The sequence below is a fragment of the Chelonoidis abingdonii genome, chromosome 3, assembly GCF_003597395.2.
Source record: "Chelonoidis abingdonii isolate Lonesome George chromosome 3, CheloAbing_2.0, whole genome shotgun sequence".
NCBI classification, from domain to species: domain Eukaryota; kingdom Metazoa; phylum Chordata; order Testudines; family Testudinidae; genus Chelonoidis; species Chelonoidis abingdonii.
In genome coordinates, this window is record NC_133771.1 from 158,031,041 (window position 1) to 158,057,722 (window position 26,682).

Below are 26,682 nucleotides of genomic sequence, written 5' to 3' on the forward strand. Positions count from 1 at the left end.
GCGAGGGCCTGCTGCCGAATACCTGGACGTGCCGCCCCTCTCTGGAGTGGCCGCTCCAAGCACCTGCTTGCTAAGCTGGTGCCTGGAGCCGGCCCTGACCATAGAACAGCCAATCGTTCAGAGGTTAGAGCACTCTGCTGGGCTGCAGGTGACCCATATTAGAATTCTTGCTCTGCCTGATTTAGAACAGTGACCTAAAGCTGGGAAGTAGGAGACTTGGTTCAAATGCCTGATTTGGAGTTGGATCTCCCCCAATCCAGGCAAATACCCTAACCACTGGGCTACTGAGTTTTTTGCAATCTCTCTTGTCGGTGCTGTTACACTTTGTATAAATAAGTAAATATTGAGTGTGTGAAAGATTGACTTTATTGCATAGTAAGTATAGCACTCAGCTGGGATGTGGGAGTTGCAGGTTCAAATCCCCTCTTCTCACAGAAACAATTGTTTATACAAAAAGCATCATCTCTGTCAGGGGAGACTGAGACAGACGCATGCCAGAGTAACCAATAAACTGGTTAATTAGAGTGAAATCAAGATTAGGTTCCGTTCACTGATATGTAGGTCAGACCCAGATATCTGTGCTCAATGGCAAGAGTATAGGATTAAACCAGAGTGGTGTCTCCCAAAGCAGGAAAGTAAGACTTATTACATTTGGGGGAATAACTGTCAATTGGGCTTGTCTGAGGTAGGGAACCTGCATTATAGATTAACATTGTAGCCAGCCCTTGGGTGTCCTTATTTGGGCAGTCAACTGTGGCAGCCCTTCAGTGGCTACCTAAGGGTCTCTGAGATGGCTGAACAATATTGTCTCATGCTGGAATTGTAGAGATCTGGCAGGGTGTTTGGTTGTGTGGGTGTGGATCCCTTGATGTCTGTGGTACTAGGCAAGGGGAGACAAGAAAAGAAAGGATTTGAAGTAAATCATAATCCAAAATCAAGATTGTTTAGTCTCAATTCCATTGGTTTCACACTTAATTAGCTATCAGAAGATTGGGATACCAGTGAACAAGTTTCTGGGCCTTCACTTCACGCTGACCAATGCAAAGTTAGTGATTAATAAAGCAACAACTGTCTATAATTTGCAAGACGTGCTGACCAAGTTTTGGTGCAGGTGACTCTAGCCATATACTCAGTTCAGTATGAACCAAAAGGAAATGGGTGAGGATGGCTGGCAATGCCGTTTGTATCCTGCCTGTAATGCAGATCTTCTACCCCAAAACTAGACTAAATACAGTGGGTGAAATTCAGGCCCTAATGAAGTCAGTGGCTAAATTGACATTGACTTCAACAGGGCCAAGAATTCACTCAGTGTGCCCATCTTGTCTGAAAGTCCTGGGATGACGTTAAGACAGGATTCTCAACTTTTCTGTGGCACTGCAAAGTCACTGCATGAGGTATCGAGATTCCTTCTAGGAGGAACCAAGGCTGAGAGTACTCAGTGACTTTAACATCTATGTTGATGACAATTCTTTTGAGGCAACCCAGGATTTCACAATTACCATGATGTCCACTGGTTGCTACCTCAATTCACACAGCTGGCCAGATTTTTTATCTGTGTTTGGGTTGGGACAAGAGGTGGGCTAATTGTGCTTCTGTCCAGGTCATGGACTAACACTGTCTGATATATGAGGTTGGGATGAGAGACCTGTTTGATTTCTGTCCTCAGAGATTAATGGAACCTGAGCATTTCTGGACGATTAGGAGGGAGAGTATTGTTTCTTCAACAGACTACTCAATCAAGGGATTGGTAAGTCTTTATTTTTCTGTCTTCAACCATCAATGAAGTGGCCCATATCAGTGAACTGATATTCGCTTTCCCAACTTCATCCTGACAGGTCATCATGGTTTACAGATTATCTGAGACAAGTGAAGGGGGAAGGAAGACAGTTAGAGCCCTGGCAGCATAAATCTCCCGCTGATTCTGACAAAATGCATCATAAAGATTTCTTGAAATGTCATGTGGTGCCTGTGTGGGTGGCAAAGAAAAGTTCCCTTTCTCCCCAACAGAATCTTTAAGTCTTGATCAGCAGTTTTATTTCAAACCTGTCTTCATCTGATGACTGATTAGAGATCACTCCTCTTGTAGAGGACATTCAACATCATTATATAGATAAGATCAAGTAGGTTTGGACTGAACTGTCTGCATCCCTAAGTGAACGGCAATATCTTAAGGAGACAGATGCCAGGTCTTCTCTGCTTGACTTTAGGTCAATATTGGTGAAAACATTCTCAGCATACCTGGTTACTTCAGATTGCCTTGATTCTTGTCATTCTGAGCATGGCCCTAGGCAGGGGCGGCTCTAGGGATTTTGCCGCCCCAAGCACAGCACGCAGGCTGCCTCCGGCGGTTTGCCTGCGGAGGGTCCACTGGTCCCGCGGCTTCGGAGGACCTCCCGCGAGGCCCTCCGAAGCTGCGGGACCAGCAGACCCTCTGCAGGCAAACTGCCGGAGGCAGCCTGCCTGCCACCCTCGCGGCACCGGCAGAGCGCCCCGCATGGCTTGCTGTCCCAAGCACGCGCTTGGCGTGCTGGGGCCTAGAGCCGCCCGTGGCCCTAGGTACTGCACAGAGCTGCAGAGAAAGCTTTTGTAACTGCCTTCCTCCTTGACCATGTATCCCTGCTGCTATTGTTAGCTTTATCAGTTGTCTTCAATACCATTAATTATGAGGTGGAGTTAGTTCATCTGCTAATGCTAACACAAACAAATGATGCAGCCTTTTGGGGGCTTTGCTCTTATCTCTTGGGGAGATTCCAGAGGGTACTTTGGGGCAATTGTTCTTCTGCCCTGAAGTGCTTTCAAGAGATGTTCTGCAAGGATCCAAATTGTCTACTCTCTCATTTAACATGTAGATGGGATCTTTGAATGGGATAGTGAGGAAGAATGGGCCATGATTTTTTCAGAGAGCCAATGAAACCCAGATCTATTTCTATCCCTCATATAATCCAGCCAGTACTATCAAATGTTTTACCCCGTGTTTGGGCGAGACTGGGGAGTGGATGATACCTTGGTGGCTGAATTTCAATCTTGGTAATATGAGAATCTTCATAGGCTGGGAAAAGTAACTGGAAGATGTGGTGAGGTTTTTATCTGACCCTTTAACTGAGGTAATATAGACATTTGTAGCTTTTTTTTTTCACTAGAGCTTACAATCTGGAGGTGTTGTTGGTCCTACAGCTGCTGTTGGATGAAGCTGTAACAACAGTGTTGAGGAAGGCTCCAATTCCCCTACCACTCTGAAAGTTCACTGCTTATGCTGAGCACTCCCTAGAAAAGAAATGTGCAAAAGGGATGACAACCTTGTCTGATCCAAAATTTCTCCCTCTGAACAAATTATTTTAAGAACACATTGATCTGTTGCTATAACAATTTGGTAACCTCACCAGAAGCCTTGGAAAGCGCAATCAACAGTTCTTTTAGTTCAAACAAACTAATTTAACATCATTTCGTTGACTAGCATTGATAAATTGGACAGATTTTGACTAAGGAAATCAGGAATGCAAGTTATTTTGCTGTTCACATTAATACCACTAAAGCTATAAATAAAACTGGTCAATCTCTCAATTATTCAGTATGTTCAATTGAATGGTGATATGAATGAAGTGCTTAGAGGTTTACATGTAGAAAAGACAGCAAAACACTGGCCAAATTGCTGTTTTCTTGCCTACATGAAAATGCTCTGGATGTCAGTAAAATTAGTGAAGTTCTGGGGCAGCTTCAAAGGGGAGTTGTGAGGGCAAAAAAACCTAACTGGCTTCCAGACTGTGCTTGATAAGCTTATGGAGGGGGTGGTGTGATGAGATTTCCTACAATGGCATGTGGCCCATCAGCAACTGCCAGTACCAAAAATCCCCAGTGGCTGGAGAGGGGACACTAAATGGGGACGGTTCTGAATGATTACAGAGAATTCTTTCCCAGGTATCTGCCTGGTGGGTCTTGCCCACATGCTCAAGGTTTAACTGACCACCATATTTGGGGTCGGGAAGGGATTTTCCCTCTGGTCAGATTGATGAGACCCTGGTTGTTGTTTTTTTTGCCTTCCTCTGCACCATGTGGCATGGGTCACTTGCAGGTTTAAAGTACTGTAAATGGTGGGTTTTCTGTAACTTGAGGTCTTTAAACCATGATCTGAGGACTTCAGTAACTCAGCCAGAGGTTAGGGGTCTATTTCAGGAGTGGTGGGTGAGGTTCTGTGGCCTGCAATGTGCAGAAGGTCAGGCTAGATGATCACAATAGTCCCTTCTGACCTTAAGGTCTTCGAGTCTAAATTAGAGGCCAGGGTTAGGATGGGTGCAATATGAGTGCAAATAATCATATAAATGCACAAGATAGTTTATTTTGTGCTTTATACTAAATGTATGGTGAAGTTAACTGAAAGAATATTAAATAAAACACCCACGCTTGCAGCTTCTTTCGTATTATGAGTCAACTGCACACACTTTTAAAGGGTTAATGCAACTTCTGTAAGGTCTTTCAGGCCATGCAAAAGGAGCTGAAACAAGAGCTGAATACTTCCAAATTTGAAAATCATCTGAGTAACAGAAGTGCATTTGGAGTCAGATCATGCCTAAACAGCATCAGCCAAACTGCTGGTTGGGACTGCCAGCTGTAATGTATTAAAGGAGAGTCCTCCATCTGCAAAAGAGAAGTGAAGAAGATGGTGGGAGGGGGAAGATTGACAAAAGTATTGCTAGTATTGCAGCATCCTCAATGAAGTCAGTAGATTTTGAATTTGGGGTTGCACTGTGTGTGACATCCAAATCTGCTCACTGAAGAGCAGATGGCTTCCAGACACTTGCAGAATGAGAAAAGTGAGAAAATGAATATGGCAACAGCATCGGAAGCAACAGACGCTGTGCTGGAAGGGATCCGAGCAAAGTGTTAGGAAGACAATTTTATAGCTTCTTTCCAAAAGGTCTGAAAACTATCAAATTCAGTTGAGGTTGACTATGTGAAAACACATTGTTTCTAGACATGGAATCACACTGAGCTAACAAGACAATACAAACTGGGAAATATCCTGTGGAAATAACCTTTGACTATTCTTCTCTCAGACTGACAATATGCACACTCTCACATTGTCAGTGACTGACAATTCTATTTACTACGACAACAGGCACTTTAGAAAAGCAGATGATCAGATAATCAGACATTTCCAGTTGCTCTAATGCAATGTTTTGCAATCTTTAGAAAGCTAAGCCCTCTTTTAGGGGAATGAAACCGATTGCATAGCCCCTACAAATCAGCCATGTGTTGTTAAAGGCCTATACATCTTAATTTTATACACATTCTGTGTGTCTTGGTTAATCCTTCAGGGTGCCTACTTCAGGAAACATTGGTATAGATCTTAAAATAATAGAATCATAGAAATGTAGGATTGAAAGGGATCTTGGTAGGTCATTTAGTCCAGACCCTGGCACTGAGTAAAGACAAAGTATTATCTAGATCATCTCTGACAGGTGTTTGTCTAAGTGGTTCTTAAAAACCTCCAATGATGGAGGTTCCACAATCTCCCTAAATAATTTGTTCCAGTGCTTAACTACCATTCAAGTCAGGAAGTTTTTTTTTTTAGTGTGTAGCCTAAATCTCCCTTGCTGTGATTTAAGCTCATTACTACTTATCTTGTTCTCAGTGGATACAGAGAACAATTTATCACCACCCTCTTTATAACAACCTTGTACGCACTTGAAGATTGTTATCAGGTCTTCCTCAGTCTTCTCTTCTCCAGACTAAACAAATCCAATTTTTTCAGTCTTTCCTCATAGGTCATATTTTCTAGACCTTTAATCAAGTTTGTTGCTCTCCTCTGGACTTCCTTGAATTGGTCACATCTTTCCTGAAGTCTGGTGCCAAGAACTGGACACAATACTCCAGTTGAGGCCTTATCAGTGCTGAGTAGAGTAAAAGAATTACTGCTTGTGTCTTGCTTACAACTTTCCTGCTAATACATCTCAGAACAAGGTTTGCTTTTTTTTGCAACAGTATTACATTGAAGACTCATATTTAGCTTGTGATCCACTATAACCCCCCAGGCTCCTTTGCTTCTGTATTCCTTACTAGGCAGTCATTTTCCACTTTTTTGTTCGACTGATTATTGCTTCCTAAGTGTAGTATTTTGTATTTGCCCTTACTGAATTTCATCCTATTTATTTCAGACCATTTCTTCAGTTTGTCAAGATTGTTTTGAATTCTTATCCTGTCCTCCAATGTGCTTGCAACCCTTCCAGTTTGCTGTCATCTGCAAACTTTATAAGTGTAGTCTCTATGCCATTATCCAAATCATTTACGAAGACATTGAATAGAACTGGACCTAGGACAGATCCTTGTGGGACCTCACTTGATATGACCTTCCAGTTTGACTGTGAAACATTGTTAACTATTCTCTAAGTACAGTTTTCCAACCAGTTATGCACCTGTAGGATGGGGAGATTTTTGATAGCCCAGAATGCAGTAACATACCTAGACCATTGCCAGCAGCAGGAATACTAATTGTTATGCTTAGTGCTGAGAGCAGCTAAAAGGAGGCCTTTCTGAAACCTTAGCACAGACCAGGAGGGGAGTGGGGAAGTGAGTGACTATGAGTAGTAAACATGACCCTGTGCCCTACTGACTTAAGCTTTTTGCCGAAGCGAGCTTGCAAGATGTTAAGTCTGGCAATAGTTAACTATTACTATGTGAAAGACAGCTGGTTAACTGAGGGAAAATTCCCTGCCTGACAGGCTGGAAAAAGCCACACTTATCTTTTGCCCAACAGTTTTTTTTGATGAACAAGCTATGTAATACTAACACATTGGATATAAAAAGAGGAAGAAACCTGAGCTCAGTGGACACTTGAACACCTTCAAGTTCCACTGCTGATGGAAGGCTGACCACTGAACATCTACAGAAATCCACTTAAGACCTTCTTCAGACCTTGGTAAATACTAATCTGAGGTTCATTTGGGGTGCTCTACTAACCTGAGTGGATGTGTGTACGTGCTGGAGACTAAATAAAATAGAAGCTTTGAGTGAAAGCACTTTTGTTTGCCTGCTTGCTCCCATTGATTTATTTCCTGCCACCGCCTTGCAAAGAGTAAAGTTAACAAGAGCTTTGGGTTCTACAAAACCCCTAATAAGAGACCCATTTTATACTGTGTTCGTCTAGGCTATATTTCATTTGGTTGCTTATAAAAAGGTCATGTGAGACAATATCAAAAGCTTTACTAAAGTCAAAATATATCACGTCTTCTCCTTCCCCCATCCACAAATTCTTGACAAATCCATGTTGACTGTTACTTATCACTTTATTATCTTCTAGGTGCTTACAAATTGATTTGTTTGATTATTTGCTCCATTGTCTTTTTGGGGATGGAAGTTAAGCTGACTGGTCTAAAATTCCCTGTGTTGTCTTTATTCCCCTTTTTACAGATAGGTATTATATAGGCTCTTTTCCAGTGCTCTGAGATCTCTTTCATCCCCCATGAATTCTCAGAGATAATCGCTAATGGCTAGGGCCCTACTAAATTCAGTCCATTTTGGTCAATTTCATGGTCACAGGATTTTAAAATTAGTCAATTTCATGGTTTCAGACGTTTACACCTGAAATTTCAGGTGTTGTAACCGTGGAGGTCCTGACCCAAAAGGGGATCCTAGGAGGTTGCAAAGTTGTTGGTCGGGGGGGATCGCAGGATTACTATCTTTGCTTCTGTGCTAACTTCAGAGTTGGGCTCTGAAGGCAGCAGCCACAGAGCTTGCTTCAGCCATGGGAGGTAGCTGGAGGTGGGTTTGATTTCTCTCTCCCCCATGAGAGCGGCTGTGCAGGGGAAGAGGAAGTCCTGTCCCTCCTCAGCCCTGCCTGGACTAGTAGTTGGAGCCTGGTGCATGCCCAGCCCTCCCCTCTGCCCTTCCAATAGCTAGATTTCACGGTGGGAGATCTGTGAGGCATTTTTTTCATGGCCTACTAATGGCTCAGAGATCTCTTGAGCCAGTTCCTTATGTATTCTAGGATGTATTTCATTAGGATCAGTTGACCTGAAGACATCTAACTAGTCTAAGTAATTCTTAACTTGTTCTTTCCCAATTTTAGCCTCAGATCCTATCCCACTTATACTGATGTTCACTATGTTAGTCGCCCAATCATTGCTAACTTTTTTTTGCTGCATTTTCTGTTATTGTCTTTCTCTCCTCATCCAGTAATGGGCCTACTCTGTCCTTGGCCTTCCTCTTGCTGCTAATGTATTTGTAAAAAAATTTTTTGTTACCCTTTATGTGCCTAGGTGGTTTGATCTTGTTTTGTACCTTGGCCTTTCGAATTTTGTCCCTACATGCTTTTGTTATTTTATATTCACCTTTCAGAATTTGACCTAGTTTCCACTTTTTGTATGATTTTTTTGAGTTTCAGGTCTTTGAAGATCTCCTGGTTAAGCCAGGGTGGCCTCTTACCATACTTACTATCTTTTCTATGCATTGGGATAGTTTGCTTTTGTGCCCTTAGTAAGTCTCTTTGAACTCTTCTTTTCCCTTAGACTTGCTTCCCATGGATCTTACCTACCAATCTCTCAGTTTGCTAACATCTGTCTTCTTGAAGTCCATTGTCTTTATTCCGCTGTTTTCCCTCCTATCATTCCTTACAATCATGAACTCTATCATTTCATGATCACTTTGCCCACGCTGCCTTCCCCCTTCATATTCTCAACCAGTTTCTCCCTATGTCAGAATCAAATCTAAAACAGCCTCTCCACCAATCACACTTTCCACATTCTGTAATAAAAAGCTGACTTCAATGCATTCCATGAACTTGTTGGACAATCTGTGCCCTGTTGTATTACTTTCCCAATAGATATCTGAGTAGTTGAAGTCCCCCATCACCACCAAGTCCTGCAATACTTCCTCTTTTTAACTTACGTGCTTTGAAGAGAAGTGATGTGGTTAGCAACATGTAAAGTATCACCATGGGCACCTGCGTTAGCATCCATTGCAGTGAATGGGGGCTGTTCATACCTCTTGCTTCAGGCTTTCTGCTGACTCAGGGAAACAATGCTTCATGAGTCACATTTGGGTCATGTTCTGAAGGTTTTCTTCACAACCATAGCAAGTAAAGATGTGAAGCTGAGACTCCAGAGAACAACTGAGAGCTTTGTCTGTCCAAAGTGGAATAAGGGCAATTACAGTGATGGAAGAAGAAGGGAGCTATTGGCTTTTTATGGCCCAAAACAATCAAGATACATTTTCTGTTATATTATGGATCCTTTGCACTGCTCTGTGCATGCAAAGGGTCTGTACAGTCATCTTAACCATCTACCTGGTACACTGGCTGTGATGGGGGATCATCTCCTTAGACCATGTCGCCTATTGATAGGAGCACTAGCTAGCCCTGCTACGTAATGATGAAGTTTAGGGTTGGCTGAAGTATCTAGTCTATCAAGCCCAGGGTGGTTGGCAGTAGTGCCTAGTGGTGCAAGTCCAGGGGTTTGGTGGTAGGACAACCTAGGCCCTCCTGCTGTTCCAGGATCCAACTCAGGGTCCTGGGCCAGGCAGTTCAGATGTGAAACCTGGGCTAAGGTATCATCCAGCCTACTCCCTGGGTTACTTCCTACTACATCCCAGCCTCTTCAGAGGCATAGTGAAGGTCTGGCTTGTGACCCAGAAAGAATTCCCGCAGAAGGCGGTCAGGAGATTCCTTTTCCCAATTACAAGCAGCTACTTCACTGTCTTTTCTGCAGGGGGTTGCAGCTCTGAGGTTGGCTTCAGGGCTGTGTGGGGCTCCTGCTGGATTCCTGCAGAAGCTACCAATGCAGGTCTACTCCTTCACACTGAACACCTTGACTGAGCTGTGCTGTGCCCTTTAAACTCCATCTCCACCAACAGCACACTCAGCAGACAAGGTTGGGTGGAGCCTCCTGTGATCAGAGCTGCTCCTTAACCCCGTTTCTCAGCCTGGGGTTCATATGCCCATCACATTGTCATAGGGGAAATCCTTCAGTCGTATAGAGCCAGCAGAGCAGCTGTGCACACTGTGGTAAACGTCTGTCTCAAATCTGGACCTTAGCATTCAAAATCTGAGTGTTTACTGTGAACCTCCCCCAAGCTTATACCCAGCTTGGATCTGATATCGCTGCCACCAACCAGGATTTTTAGGGTTTCTGGTCACCCCGAGTCACCCCAACCTTTCCCTGGGGGACCCCCCCAAGACCCAGAACCCCTGGGTCTCCCTATCCCATCCCCAGCTCCCCCCCCTTTTCCCTGGGTGAGCCTGGGCGATGCTATACTTAACTCCTTAAATGCAACCCAGCGAGGATAATCTACTTCCCCCTGAGGCTATGCATTCAACCTAGTTAAGCTCACACAAAGAGATTCACCCCTCCCTTTGTCTCGTAGCAGTAACTAGAGAAAAACCTCAAACACAAGAGAACAGAGTTGATTCTCTCCTTGTCTCTTGTACTTTGTCCCGCCGTTAGAGGCGTTTTTTGCGCTCCTCGCGCTTCTGGGATCAATAGGATATATTGTACCTCTTACAGGAGCATAGGGCTTTTCCTCTTCCCGTCCCCGCTAGGGCGCGTGGCGAGCATGGTAACATGAGCTGCCGTGGCTACTATGAATTCTCTCCCCGTGCCTTCAGTTTGTTTTGAGGAATTGAGAGAGCTTCCGCTGCGATACAGTTTTAAAATAGAAACGTTTTTATTTATTAGCATAAAGTAAGAGACTTACATAGACTTAGCATTTGTCTCGGTGCATTTAGAGATTATGCCGTCATATATGCGAGGGGATGGTGGCGTTATAAGAACTGGTTAGATATCTAGTGGATTTAATTAGAATAGCCCAATTAAGTAACGCAGTCGCAGGTCTAATATCACGAGCCCATGGTAGAGATACCATAATAGCTTAACTAGTCACATGTGTTTTTGAGCTCTAATGAGCGTGGTTCCTTGGTAGTCTGGGGGGGCTAGACTGGAGGAGTGTGAGAGAGAGAAAGAAGAGTTCGGTTAGAGGTAGGAAGCGTGTGTTACTCACAGCCGGAGGGGGAAAACAAAAAGACCCCGAGTTTCCAGTTCCCTCCCAGACTTTAAAAAAAATCCAGGTCTCTGATTGGTCCTCTGGTCAGGTGTTTGGTTCCCCCTTTTTTCACCCTTTACAGGTAAAAGAAAATTAACCCTTACCTATCTACTTATGACACACACCCACCACGTATGGCCTCTAGTGGAGAGGGTGAAGTCTAGGGAGAATGGGATACAGCTCGAGCACCCCTGTACTTCAGCTATTCCTGGCTACTTTTACAGCTCCTCAGGGCTACGGGCAGAGGCTACTCTGATTTAAACTGGGGCCAATGCAGACCTGCCCAGACCCAGAATCAGTTAGCTGCTAAGATGCCAACAAGCCACATTTATTTCCACTCTGCAGCTCAAACCCTGCACAGCTTGACTGGACTTAAGAATCAGCCCCTCTAACTCCAGAATCTACCAATGCTACTTACCAGTCATCCCGGGGAGTCGCTGAATAATGAGGCAATCCGCACTGAACGTCCTATTTCTGTACTATTTCAAAAGAAATGTCTATTTCAAGGAAACTCATGGACACTGTAGGCCACTACAAAGACAGTGAAATGCTGCTGGATGCCAGCACAGTTAAGATGCACAGTTAAGATGCACAAAAATTTGATATTAAGATGTTTAACAGGCAACAGCTCAGAGGTTTAACCATAAGCCATTCTGAATTGAAACACTAAGTAGTTTGTGGATCTAACAGGGTGGGTCTGCTACAGTGTGCAACTTTACAATTGTCTAATATTCAGGGGCCAAATTCTGGTCTTTCTTACACTAGGCAAACCTGCAGTAACTCCACTGACTTCAGTACATGTTAGGTACTACAATGATGAGAGAAATATAAAACACAAACACACAGTATTTGCAGAGGAAATGTGTGTGTGTGTGTGTGAAAAATTCACCTTCCACGAATATTTCTAATATCTGTCCAAAAGTTGCTGTTTCTGCAAACATTCCTGCCAGTAAACTAATTTGCTACAACAGCCAAGGAAAGTGAATGCCAAAGGACCGTGAAGACAGCCAACGTAAATTCAATTTTTTTATCCAAGTGAATATTCATGGAATGTTTTTTGAGGTGTTCGCCCAGCTTTACTATTGATATCCTTGTGCTAGGATTAGTGGAAAATGGATGCTTTTAAACAAACATAACCTGATCCACCTCCTTTCAATCTTAGAATTTCAAAAACAGCCCTCAAGGCTAAGCATTACCAATTGTTTTCCATGGATCTAATAGAAACCCTGGAGAAATGAAATCTAGCCATAAGAGAAGTGGCCTTAACGCCACCAGAGGTCACTCTAAGAATTAGGTCAGTACACGGCATGCTGCTAGTAGTAACTGTGAACTCTTACAAAAATAGATTGTTGTTGCTTCAGCTTTCAAACACAAATATCCAGAGGAACAGAACATACTGTAATATTGTAGCATAATCAAAATTGTGCAATATTAAGAGAAATTGCTCTTCTGTACCATTTGCATTCATGCCATCATCCCTAAGTCACTCGGTAGCATTACACACTGACTGAGCAGACTGCTTCTGTTTTGCTTAAAAATTAGTGAACTTTAAAGACTGAAAAACTCAAGTTATGTGTAAATATATGCACACACATATACAAATATATAGGAGGTACCAAATTACAAGGCCTTCTTCTGACACCTACCTGCACAGGGCAGACTTTTTTTTGGGTTATCTCCTGCCACTGAGGAGAAAATAATACTTTAAAACTTTTGCACTGTTTAGTAGACAATAGTTGGATTGTTCCTGTAGGAGCCTTTAAATAGTTTATTCATAAGACATTGACTTTCAGAGCCAGAAATGATTATGTTAAATCAGATCATTTTAATTTCAGTTAAAGCTGTTATCCTCTATGGACTGCATTGGATCTGTGTGGGAAAACTCAGACTACCACTTTTCTCAGCTTCTGCCATTTTGTGATTGAAAACACTTGTGTGTCATTCTGTCATGGCATTAGTACAGAAAGCGAACTTGTTTCTTCACATGAGCAATTTAAAATGGTTTCTCAGTTACGAAAATAAGGCAATGGAAGAAACCAAGCTCAGGTTAGATTGGGAGAATAAGCATGAGGTAAACCAGTGTTTCCCAAAGTGTGGAGTGTCCTTTCCCCACAGGAGTATGGGAAGAACTAGTTGAGAGAGTCACGGACAGACCTTTCAACTGTTCTCCAGAGTATTTAAAAACCAAGTATATCTCTAGTTGCTATAGCTGCAGCGAAAACTTCAAAACATGACCTAAGTATAACTGATGCAGCAACCTCTGCCTGAGTTTGCAGAGACCTTGAAACAATAGCTCTGAGGTGTGAACTGTCCTATTCATTTCAATGGATGCTAATTACAGCTGTGAGTATAACTCATATGGTTCACGGGTAATTCCTAAAACAAAACAAGCAAGCAAGCCAACAAAATCTAAATAATATGACCACAGCAACCAAGCAATCACAAACATACAACCCATAAAAACCAAAACCAAATTTTTAAAAGAAATTGGCAAGTCAAGAAGTTGGAAAATAAAGGTGGGGGTCAAATGAAATGTTTTGTTTATATTTTGACCTTTTCAAATGTTTTTGGTTGTTTCATAAATCAAATTATTTTTTTGTTTCAAAATTTCCTTTATGTTGAACCTAAAAAAGGTAAAAATATTTTGTTTAAAAAATGTCATAATGAAACATCTGGAATTTTTAAAGTCATTTTTGAACAAAACAATTTGGTGAAATCAGTACAAATTTGCAAACTATTTCTGGGTTGCAAAATCTGTATTTTTCACCAAAAAAGAAAAAGCTTTATGTGAAAATTTTCACCCAGCTCTAGTGCTAAACTCAGATGCCAATGATAGTACTTTAAATGTCAGCACTCTACATTATTTCACTATCAAAACATTTAAGAAAGGACAAGCAGCATCATAATATGAAGCTCTAAAATATATAGAGGCCTTAAGCATTACATGGAAGGACAAAAGCAGTGGTGCAATTGGTTTCATTTTCTTAAAGGGATGTTCAGTTTTCAAAAGTCCAGGAAAAATTATGTAAGCAAAGCTACAGAGTTATGGCAAAGGCCACATATTCCAACCTGAATGATCATGTCCCTTCTTAATCAAATATAGGAGTAAACTGCACTAAAGATTCCTGCTAACAATTTATGCCAGAGAGCTCTGAATCAGACATCGGAGATGGCAATTGACATCTGGTTGTGGGGACCCAAGGAAATCAACAGACAATGGGAAATTAGTTAACCATCTCTGACTCCCCCAGTCATTTCACATAGGATGGGGCGTTCTTAAAAAAAAACAGTTTTGCTCAGCTGCTCGATGGGATTGGAGAGTGCCCCCTTCAAGACTAGAGCATGAACACCATGTTTCTCAACAAACCTAGTTTCAACAGCTAAGTTATAAATCTTGGCAAAACAGAGCTGTGTAATAAAAACGCTCACAAAACAAGACACTCTTTGACTCTGAAATTGAAGATAGATTCCTCCCTGATAGCCAAATCTGCCACCCTTACTCAAATTAAATTGTACCTTGCTCCGCAAACAGCCCTATTAAAAACAATGGTATCACTCACAGAGAGATATACTACATAATGGCCATAAAGGTGGTGGAAGAGGGCCATAAATGAGTATCTCTGGAAGCAGTAGCATTTCTCATTCACTGCGTAGTGTTGCTATTTCCTAATGTGTTCAGCAAGCTCTTAACAGTGGTAGGAGGGATTTTAAAACGTATATAAAAAAGGAAGGTAGAAAATTGGGATGACGAATGGGAGAAGAGAGATGGTGAGTGAAAAAAGAGAGCAAATGGATCTGGTTAAAGCTAATGAGGATGCACAGATCTAGTCAGCTCTTTTATTGTACATGCCAATATTGAAGGGAGAGAAATAAATAGGTTCCAGGTTAGTTGAGCAAGTGAGTTAGCTACTCTAGGTGTGTTTCTTTGTTAAGAGGACATCTAAGCACTATCAGTGGGCCATGTCACTCCAAAACCTTTGAAACCCTAAACTCAAAATATGCCTTTGACTGCAATCTAGAGAGAACATTTAAAAAAGCATCTGTATGTGTGAGACACTCTATAGGGAAAGTTGGATGGGACAGGTGGAAGGTGTGATATATATGACAATATCCTGGACAAACCTTAGTCAATTAAGTCAAAGTATCTTAGGAGGGCATTGTATTAAAAATGCAAATATTTATGTATTATTGTCGAATGGTATGGAATGTCTTTTAAGGGAGAGACAGGACTACTGTAAACACTGCAAAGTATTACGCGCTTCAAAGAACTCTTTTGAAACAATGGGCTAGATAAAATTGAGCTTTTAGCTGAGTGGGAGTTCATAGGAAATATTAGGAAGAAGAGAATGCAAATTACTCACTTTGAGAGCTATTCACCTGAAGCTGCACCTTGAAGAGAAACTCACTGTATGGCTGATTACCTATTCATGGCCTCTTCAAAGCCCAAACTGGATAAACTCACTAACTCACTGGGATGGTGGTTCTGAGCTGAGGGGTTTGAAGGGTTAAATCCCCCTTCGTGGAGTTGGGGGTGATTTCTGGTAAGCTTATTAGTATGTGTGTAGGTTGTTTTATAGTTTTTAATATGTTTTCTCTGTAATGCTTTCACATTAAGACGAGGTGCCAGAACTGGGGGTGGAGTAGGGAGCTGAGTGGGGGATCATAGCCCCTCCACTTTTAAAAGTGAGTAGGCCAAGCCTGCCCACTTTTTAACATGGGCACAGTTTGGGGGGAAGTGTTGCCCCCCAAACTGCATGACTTGGGCAGGCACAGAATGGCGCTGGCAGGGGCTGTGCTTTGCAGCAGGGTATCCGCTGTGAAACACAACCCCTGCCAGTGGTGCCAGCCTCTTCCTGCGGGAGGGGGGGCAAGGTTGTTCTTAGATGCACCTTGCCACAAGGCCTGGCCCCTCTGTGGCCCTGCCCCTGCTCCTTCTCTTCCCCCTGAGGCCCCACCTCTGGCCAGGCTAAAAGTCAGAGCTGGGCCATGGTATGAGCCACCTCGGGAGTCCGGGCCACTATGGGCAGCCCGACTCTCCACCTGCCCTGGAAAGCACACTCCAGGGGCAGGGACATAGGCTGGTGCTGCCCTCAGGCTCCCTGCCCAGGAAAGGTGGAGGGTCAGGGGCTCCCCAGAGTGGCCTGGGATCCCTGGGTGGCTCTTACCATGGCACGGCTCTGGCTTCCGACCTGGCCAAGGGGTGGAGTTTCAGGGGGGAAGAGGAGGACCAGGGAGTGAGGCCACAGAGAGGAGCAGGACCTCATGGCTCTCCCACTTCTACCAAGGTTCCAGTGCTCCCACCTTAAGAATAAATGTACTTGCTTGCACTTGCTGTATAGTAACTTAACTGTGGCAATTATGCTGTGTCCTGTCTCTGAGGAAAGAAGTGAAGAAGGCCTGCATAGGCAGTCTGTCTTTTGCTGTGGAGATCACAGTATAGTCGAGGAACTGTTCAGCCTGGAAATACCCCAGTCAGACAGGAAAGAGATTAGTATCTCCTCCCAAAGAGGCAATGGCTGGGGAGCTGGAAGCAGAGAGTGGGTGCTCTTGCTGAACCACACGGGGGAATACAGGTGTAGCTACCCTGAACTGTGATAGAAAGCACTGGGAAACCAGTGTTTTTACTAATGTAATTTGTACCAAGCCTTTAAAAAAAATAAGGAAATTTCCACGCAGAAAACATCAGGTTAGACGACAGCACTTATTTCATAGCTGCTGTGCATTAACTGACATTGCTCGCTATTTATAATTGTTTCACCTGCAACATCTTGGATAAACAGACTAAAAGATTATCTAGTTTCACTGTAGCTTTTATAAGTCACTATAGGCTTGAATCTCCGTATTACTCCAGCTTTATGTTAATGCAACTCCAATGGTTTTATTGACTTCAAGGGAGTTACAGCTATATAAAACCGGAGTAACATAGTGGAGAATGAGGCTCTATATTTTACTGGAATTTCATCTGATAGCATCTTGTGATACTACTGCCCACTGAATCACATCAGATGTACCTATGCCTTCTACAGCACAGCAAACTCAGGGAAATGCTTTTCCTTTTTCTGTAGTAATAGAAGCATACTAGTGTCCCATACTAGGTTGTGCTACCTTAGGACTGTAATCCTGTGTACGGTCATACAAAGGGACCCACATATAAGAGAGAGATCTGAAAATAGAGATTTAACATGAAACAGAGAGTGAAAAAGTAGAGCAGAGAAAGACAGTAGAAAGCTTGAGAGATAGAAAATACAAGAGCAAAAGGGTGGTGAAAAGAAAGACAGGGAAAAAAGAGAATAGGAGGGGGGAAAGGAGTCGTCTGAGGCTAAGTTTACATTCCAGCTTATGTGGGCAAAATTTATGTCGCTCAGGGTGTGAAATTCTACCTCACTGAGTGACATGAGTTACACCGACATAAGTGTTGGTGTGCACAGCACTGTGTCAGTGAGAGAGTTTTTCCCGCCAACATAGCTTATGCTGCTTGCAAAGGTAGTTTTTTATGCTGATGAGAAAGGTGGCAAGGGAAAAAGGAAAGCAGGAAGAATGGAAGAAGAGAAAAAAATATGTTAATCTGGTCATTTTGTACTTGATTCTGCCACCTTTTGTCATGTTTAGTTATACCCTACTCTGAGTGTTCCGATTGAAAAGAATGGAATTATTTGCATGATAAAGTCTTACTGAGTATTAGCATGGCAGAATTAGGCCCTTTTGCAATTTTATGCAGTTTCTTCTTTACAGAACCAGAAGATCAGAACAATCTGATGTTCTTTGCCTCCACTGAAACTCCCCATCTGACTCTTTGAGTGCTTTGTCAATATGCAGACAATGGTGATTTAAAAGATGAGACAGCTAAGAACAATTGGCTGAGCAGGGAGGTTTCCTTCAATGGGAAATCCACATCTAAAGTGAGCCTATTAGGGAAAACAGATCATCAATGTTTAAAATCCACCCAAGAGAGCTCCTTAAAGAGTTCTGATCATAAAAGGGCTTTAAGTAAAAAATAAAATAAAATAGAAGATGCAGCTGGAAGATGTTAACACTTGAATTCGAATTCAAGTGGTATGTATTATTTTATATAGGGATTTCTACCAACTCTTAATGAGGCTTCCTACCAAGCAGTTTTCCTTCAAAAAGCTCTTGATGGATTTATGGTCATCAAGAAAGATTCTAGGAGAGCTGAGACCTGCTATTCTCTGGAAGAATATATGTAGAATAAGATAAGCAGGCAAATGAAGCGCCCCAATTAACAGAATAAACATTAGATCAAAATACATAGAATATTTAAAAGGCTCAATGAATGAAAGAAAAAAAGTCTGGAAAATATTTTGTATGGTCCAGATTTAGTGATGATGAGCATGCAGCAATGTTCAAAACAAAAGCCAAAACACACTGGCTGCACATTATATTGAGGAAAATTGAAGGAATAGTCACAATGCTATTTGTAGCTGGCAGAGTCGGTGCTGTGCTTTTTCCTTGGGGCCTTTAAAAAAAGTCCATACTTAACTTTTTCTATGAAAATCAGTTAAATAGTTATTTAAAAGAACATTTTCCCCATTATTTTTTATGTACAATAAGGAGCCATAAATGTTTGAGAGAAGGCCAGATATTACAATGCACACTGGAACACACAGTTGGAGTGTACATGTTTTTTATTTCTTTGAAACACTGCATAAGGAATTCTCATTGACCATGGAACAACTTTAAATGCAACTGTGATACAGCATGGCCAGAGGGCAGCAGGAGAGGGTTAGAAGGGAGCCTTATTCCCTATAAGGGGAAAAAGTTTGCTATAGATTAATTAGAGCACCTGAAGCCAATTAGAGCACCTGAAGCCAGTCACATGATAAAATCCCCCTGCTTCAATCAGACAGTGTGGGAGTTGGAGCAGAGAGGAATTGGTGCTGGAGCAGAGAACAGTTTGAAGGGAAGCAGAAGACAGTTTGGAGAAGTGCTGCGGTGAGCTAAGAAGTCCAAGACCGTAGGTAAAGGGGCACCTGACTTGTACAGAGGGAGGGCAGGAAGCCCCCCACAAGCTGAAGGGCAGGAGAGGGAAGTAGCCCAGGGGAAGGAAGTGTCAGTTCAAGTGGTTTAACACTATCCTCAGGGCCCCTGGGATGGGACCTGGAGTAGAGGGCGGGCCCAGGTCCCTCCTTCCCCACTCCCCTCCTCTAGGACACAAGTGGGGCAGTTAACATTCCACTGCAGGAGCAAGAAATGGTGCCCTGAACCCTCCCCAAAGAAGAGAAAGCGTGAGACCCATCAAAATAGTGCTGGCAATTTGCCACAAATGGTGTCAGGGGAGGGATTTGCGTGCTAGGGACTTAAACCAGGGTTAGACAAAACCCTCCCATCCTTAAGATGGATGATGTAGTCAAGGCCCTAATACAAGCCACTGCGGCCCAGCAGGAGGCTACCCGGGTCCAAGCAACTGCCCAACAGGAGGCACTTCGGATGCAGCAGGGGACTAATCATCTGTTGATGAATCAGGCTGCCCAGGACCGGGCACTGCTGAAAGACCTGGTGAACCAGATGAAGGCCCTTATGGAACTGAACCACAGCTGTGAAGGGACCCAGACCATACAGGCCAGCCATTGCCTACAGAAAATGACACGGGAGGATGATGTGGAGGCATACCTCCTGGCTTTTGAAAGAGCAGCCCTGCAGGAGGCCTGGCCCCGAGATCAGTGGTCTAGTATCCTCGCCCCATTCCTGTGTGAGGAGGCCCAGAAGGTCTACTACGATATGGCCGCAGAGACTGCAGCAGATTACCCACAGCTGAAGGCAGAGATCCTGGCCAGATCTGGAGTAACGACAGCATTGCGAGCCCATAGGTTCCATGTGCAGTATATGGAGGACAAGACACCCCGATCACAATTGTTTGACCTGATCCACCTGACCCGGAAATGACTGCGCCCTGAGGCCCTCAGCTCTGAGAAGATGATGGAGCTCCTGGTACTGGACTGGTATATGAGGGGGCTACCACCAGGCCTCCAGGCTTGGGTTGGCCAGAATGACCCCTCCACCTATGATGAGTTGGTCTCCCTTGTGGAAAGACGGCTGCCAGCCCATGAACTGTTCCAGACCCCAGGCGGGGAGATATGGCAAACCAGGAAGCCAACCCCAAACCCACGGCCACGGACTGTTGAGAACTACAGGAGACCTGTAACAGGGAGGAAAGACACTGAGGAATGGCCCGAAGCCAAGAAGGGACCTGGAGGTTTGGGAAGAAAGGTGGGGGGCCGGCCAAATAGCCTCAGGCAGAGGGTGACAACCAGAATAAGGGGGCTGTGTTATGAGTGTGGGGAATTGGAGCATATAGCAGACCAATGCTCCAACACGGAAGAGTCTATGCAGTGTAATCTGGGGGATTGCGGGGAGCAATGTGGCCTAATTGGCCTGGTAGGGGTCACAATGACCTCACATGGGTATACAAGATCAGTAAAAATGAATGGTATTAAGACCACAGCATTAATAGATTCTGGGAGTGCTGTCACGCTGGTCTCGGGGAAGTTGGTGGGGCGAAACCAACTAACCCAGGCCAAAAACACAGGGGTAACGTGCATTCATGGCACTGTGAATTTCTACCCCACAATACCAGTATGGATTGAGATCCAGGGGAATATTACCAGGGTGACTGCAGGGGTGGTCCCCAAGCTCCCCTATCCTTTCTTAATTGGTAGGGACTTCCCTGAGTTTGAGAGCTTACTTACCCCAATAGAGCCAGGGGAGGGTAGCAACCTCCAGGCTGAGATGGAGGGACTTACAGATAACCTCACCCCAATGTTTGCCAAATTTGCTCCAGAGTTATTCTCATCCCCTGGGAGACCCCGAAAGTCTAGGCAGGAAAGGAGGGCAGATAAAAGATTAGGGACCAGGATTCTAGCTGAGAACCAAAAAACTTCCCTTGTGGGTAGGCGAACCCATTCAAGAGGCCAGGAGATAATTCAAGCCAGAGAGGACTTGGAGGCGGTACCTAGCCCAAGGAGGAGCAACCCAGGGGGAAGAGTAGAATTAGGGCCCCTAGAAGTAGGTCAGATCGGTACTGCACATGAGAATTTCGGGCAGGACCAGGCCAATGATCCACTATATGCGAATGTGAGGGAGGAGGTAGTGGAAGTAAATGGCATACTTGTGGAAGGAAAGATCAAAGGCCCAAGGCCATATTATGTCCTCAAACGCGATCTCTTGTACAGGATAGAGCAAATACGAGGGGAAGAAGTAGAGCAACTCTTAGTCCCACAGAAATACATAAGGGCAGTACTAGAGTTAGCTCACAGTCATCTATTTGGGGGATGTCTAGGAGTAGACAAGGCACTGGATAGAGTCCTAAGAAGGTTTTATTGGCCAGGGATATGCAAAGTCCAGCGCTATTGTGCCTCCTACCCTGAGTGCCAGTTGTATAGCCCCCGACCTTACTTGCGGGCCCCATTAGTACCTTTGCCCATTATTGAAGTCCCTTTCGAGAGGATAGCCATGGACATAGTGGGCCCACTGGAAAGATCGGCACGGGGCCATCGAAACGTACTAGTCATCCTTGACTATGCAATGCAATATCCAGAAGCCATTCCTTTAAGAAACCCCACATCCAAGGCAATAGCAAAAGAACTACTGCAGGTTTTTGCCAGAGTGGGCATCCCTAAGGAGATTGTTAATGTGTGCCCTACTCCGCATCCAGTCGAGCGGTTTAATCGTACCCTTAAAAGTATGATCCGGAAGGTGGTAGCCCAGGATGGAAAAGACTGGGATACCCTTCTACCATATCCAATGTTTGCTATACGGGAAGTCCCCCAGGCATCCACTGGTTTCTCTCCCTTTGAACTACTATACGGACACCACCCACGCGGGATATTAGATATTGCCAAGGAAGATTGGGAAGAACAACCCAACCCAGGAAAAGGAATGTCTGGCGGTAAAATGGGCTGTGGAGACTCTCCGCTACTATCTACTGGGGCGACGGTTTATCCTCGTGACAGACCACGCCCCGCTCCAGTGGATGCACAGAAACAAGGAGAAGAACGCACGAGTGACTAAGTGGTTCCTCTCCCTGCAGCCCTTCCATTTCCGGGTACAGCATAGGGCTGGAAGCCAACATGGCAACGCTGATGGTTTATTGCGACAACACTGCCTCTCGTCCCAAGTAGCTCAGCCCCATGGTGTTGAGCAAGGGGTGGGGGGATATGTGATACAGCATGGCCAGAGGGCAGCAGGAGAGGGTTAGAAGGGAGCCTTATTCCCTGTAAGGGGAAGAAAGTTTGCTATATATTAATTACAGCACCTGAAGCCAATTAGAGCACCTGAAGCCAATTAGAGCACTTGAAGCCAGTCACATGATAAAAAAAAAAGAAGAGAAAGCGTGAGACCCATCAAAATTGTGCCGGCAATCTGCCACAGCAACATATTGAGTCAGATGCTCAGGTAGTTTCTACTGAAATCAATGGAGCTATGTCAATGTACATCACCTGAAGATTTGACCCAGTGAATCTACTTTGATTTTTACCAGCTGAGGATCTGGTTCACTGTGTCTTACATACTTGAGTAGTTTCACAAGGCAGAAGAGTACCAAGTATTTACTTGACAAACCAATCAGCATAATAGATTCATATTATCACCTCCTTTGGATTTCCTAGAGTTTTCTCCTCTTCTCTGTGTCTGATCTTTAGAATGTAAATGCTTTAGAGCAGGGCATGTCTTTAACTTTTATATTGTATAGATCTGAGCACAATTAAAATACCTAAAAGTCTATTTGGACTGCATTAAAGAAACAAATCAGAATTTAGATTGATGATACCATCCTTAGCTTGCATTCCAGGCATTGACCAGGGCAAGCTGAGAGAGTGGGCCTTAGTCTGGCATTTTTTAGCTTTTAATGATTTGTTCTACAGCATAGATTTTCTGGAAAAAATATTTTTGCATTTAATTTATTTTTATAAAAAGGGAAAAAAATAAGAAAGGATATGAGGGGGAATATTGCCAATAGAGAGTACCTTATGGTACCTCAGTCACAACCCCCTGGAAAGCTGTGACTGTTGGTTCCATGCACATGCTCCCTTATGAAAATGGACATTTACTATGAAGTTATATAAGGAGTTACAGTCCCACTCTCCTCAGCTCTTTTTAACTTCAGCAGGCAAAGAGGGCAGAGCTCACTATCACTCCCCTTGTCACTTTGGCAGATGCACTGGTATATTGTTTTGCAAATAGTTTATTAATTTTTGTCTAGATTTATTTTAAAATATGAACAGCAGGGTAGCATTAAGTGAAACTGTATCACTGTATTAGCATATAGGTCAGTCCATCACCTGATTGGTTTCTGATAGGGGCCATTTGAATTTGGAAAGAAAACCAGATTCAAATGCTGTCTATCTTACACGAGCAAGATATTAGTTATTGACCTGCACAGCCATTGCCTTAAGTATGTGGGAAAGGGGCATTTAACAAGATGCAGCACAATCTGGCACTGGCTCTGCTCCCCATTGCAAGGAAGGAGAGAGTTTCAGCTCTGGACCTCTCTCTGAATGAAGAGGCTTTGAAGGTATCACAGGCTGACTCTGGAAGTGTGGCTAAACTGATGCCCAGTCTCAAAAGAATCTGAAGGCCAGAACCAATTGAAGTTCAGATCTAAGAGGGGCCCAGAAGGCACAAGGTCTAAGGACTGAGAAGGTTTGGATCTGTTTGCTCCTGCTTTACCACCAGTAAAACTACTGGTTAATATTTTAGGAGAAATGATTTACAAGGTTTTTGCATCATTTCCCTCATCCCATATAGTCAGTTGCCGTGTTGGTAAAAGCTTTGGCAATGTTCATGGATGCCATGAAAATCGAATGTGTGGCCTTTACAGTATATGAGCCAGGAGAATAACGGATTTTTCAGTTTGCTGGCAGTTCCAAAAAATAAAAATAAATTGTTTTGGGTCGAACCGAATAGGAAAATTCTGAAAGAATGAGTCAGTTTCAGACTGAATGAAACATGTAGTTTGCCCCAAAACATTTTGTTTCCAGATGTTTTAAAATGGCTAAATTCACAAAACAGGAGGAAGTGGTAGTGCCACTGGTGTCCCTCTTACAACTTTTAGCTCAGTGGTTAGGGCACTCATCCGGGGTGTGGAAGACCCAGGTTGAACTCACATCACTCTCCTTCCATGTGAGTGCCCCAACAACAACAGGCTATTCTTAGGTGGGTCTCTCTCCGTCTCTTCTGTTGAAACTGTTCCACTTTTTGTATAAAATATTATAAAAGTCATTGAGCAAGAGACAAAGCGAGAATGACTCTATAGCTACTTGGTTAGGGCATTCACTTAGGATATGGGATACTCAAGTTCCTGCTCCACAGCCCAAGGAGTGCCCTATTTGGCCAAAAGTTATGACAGGGCACCACCGCCACTACTATTTCCTCCTCTTATTTTCTGAATCAAGTCCCCTTGCCATTTTTAATTTTTTTTTTAGTTTTGGGTTTACTAAACCTGCTTTTTTGGAAAATATTCATCTGAAAATTTTTGCCCAGCTCTACACAATATGAAAAAAAGCATCAATTATTGCAGAAAATTCATAATCCAAAAACTAAAAAAAACCCATAATGTTTTGTTTAGCCTCAGTTGCATGTATTATGTTCACATTCCGTGTAAACACTGGGAAGTGCCCTCTCTTCCAAATGCACTATTTATTATTCATACAAGAATATTCTGCTCTTACCTAGAACTGCCCTTTGCATGTGCCGCTGAGTTATCTCTCCTTTCAGATAGTCTGTGAAAGAAACAAAGTGCAAATGGTTAAAGAGCTTTCAAAATCTCAGAGATTAATGAAGTCATACTTGCCTCTCACCATTTGAAATTTCCCACAAGGTCAGCCAAATTACATTGCTCCACAGGATAGGAAGTGACCCGCCTACCCTTCCCCGACTTATCTACTGTAGCTAAACTGGAGCTGGTATATTTCGATCCCATATATCCTAAAACGTAACTTTGTTCAATGAAAAACACAGGAACTTAAGCTATCTTCTGTCAATGAAGTCAAGCACTGTCACAGGATAATGGTCTCCTGTTACTAAATACAAGAGAAGACCTAAGAAGGCAGATAGAGAATTCCAAGTATTGACCCAAACACTCTTGAAGATGCTAGAGATGGAAAAGTGCTCTTAGGTCAGTCCATCTCTCTGCCAGTGCAGAACTGGTTCCTCACTGGTTTTCTCATGTTTTGTTTGGACCAAGTTTAAATGTCCCATTAATAATAAATAATTGTAATTAATAATTGGAGATATACCTATCTCCTAGAACTGGAAGGGACCCTGAAAGGTCATTGAGTCCAGCCCCCTGCCTTCACTAGCAGGACCAAGTACTGATTTCCCCCTCAAGGATTGAACTCACAACCCTAGGTTTAGCAGGCTATCCCTCCCCGCCATGTGATAAAGTTTCCATAACTTCCACCCCTTGATACATTGCACTATCAAGATGTCACATATTCACAGTTAGAGTTTTCCCTTTCTTAATTTCATTATCTCATTACCCCTAACTATGTTCCCATGGCCTATATGATTCCCCTTCACAATTTTGTTATCAAGTTCCCTTTCATCCTGTGACACTGGTTTAGTGCAACAATTATTTCAAACCATAACTAGATTGCTGGATGAATAACCATTATTCATTGATAAAAGTTTAACCAATTAAAAAAATGCAACTTCAGCCAGTATGTGTGTTTTGAGAACAGGAGGGATTTTCTGTTTTCTCAAGATTTCAAATTAAAACAATTTCTAGGCAGAGATTTGAACATGTACTTTACTGAGCTGTACCTCTGGATACTGGGAAAAGTAAAATGCAAACTTGAGGATGGATTTAGCTTTTTCATGCTGACCATAATGTCTAGTATGAGTGCATCTATGTCAAGATAAAATTTATCTTTAAAATTTAAAAGCAATTCTTTGTAAATGTGCACATATATGCTATGCTATTCACTGCAAATTAAGCCATTAAAGATGTCATGTGTATAAGAGGAGTGTTTTAGAGAAGGAGGAAAACCTAAAACATCAAAGATCTTTAGCACCAGGTAGCTCCATTGCGTGGGAATCAGTCAACCATAAGAAGCTAAATGTCTCAGAGAGTTACCATAATAATTCTTAAGCATTTAATAGTCTTAATACAGTATGCACCATATGCAATATTTTAGATTATAATAGCCAAACTATAACATATATTCTGTGGGTATGTCACGGGGTGTGATTGCAGCTCGTGTAGACATAGCCAAGCTAGCTTTAATCTAGCTAGTTCGGATACCAAAACAGTGAAGCCATGGCAGCATAGGTTCAGAGTGGACTGCACTAACCTCCTAGAACCCTGGGTAATTACTCAGGTGGCCATGCTGGAGTCCATGCTGCCACAGCTTTACTGCTCTGAGACCCAAGCTAACTAAATTAAAGCTAGTTTGTATGTCTTCACAAGCTGCAATCACGGGTGTGGTTGCAGTGTAGACATACTCTATACGTTTCTTGGGATTTCAAATACATCTTCCCATCCCTTGTGTGAACAAGACAGAACATGAAGTCAGGCTCCTACGTTGTTGTACAGTGTAAAGCTTTACTTTTTTCAGTGTTTTCTAACCAATCTATAACCAGAAAGGTTATCCATCCACAAGGAGCCAGCATGTGGTGATTCTAGGGAAGAGAGTAGTTAAA

General features: G+C 43.2%; 1 protein-coding gene across 5 annotated transcripts in view; it reads right to left on the reverse strand.

Moving 5' to 3' along the window:
* KIF6 (kinesin family member 6) overlaps positions 1 to 26,682 on the reverse strand; it is a 322,989-nt gene that overhangs the window by 33,515 nt on the left and 262,792 nt on the right. For all 5 annotated transcript variants that reach the window (XM_075064272.1, XM_032790187.2, XM_032790186.2 and 2 more), the window contains one exon: positions 24,711 to 24,761. In XM_075064272.1, the coding sequence (XP_074920373.1) occupies positions 24,711 to 24,761 (51 nt within the window). The remainder of the gene's footprint in view (positions 1 to 24,710; positions 24,762 to 26,682) is intronic.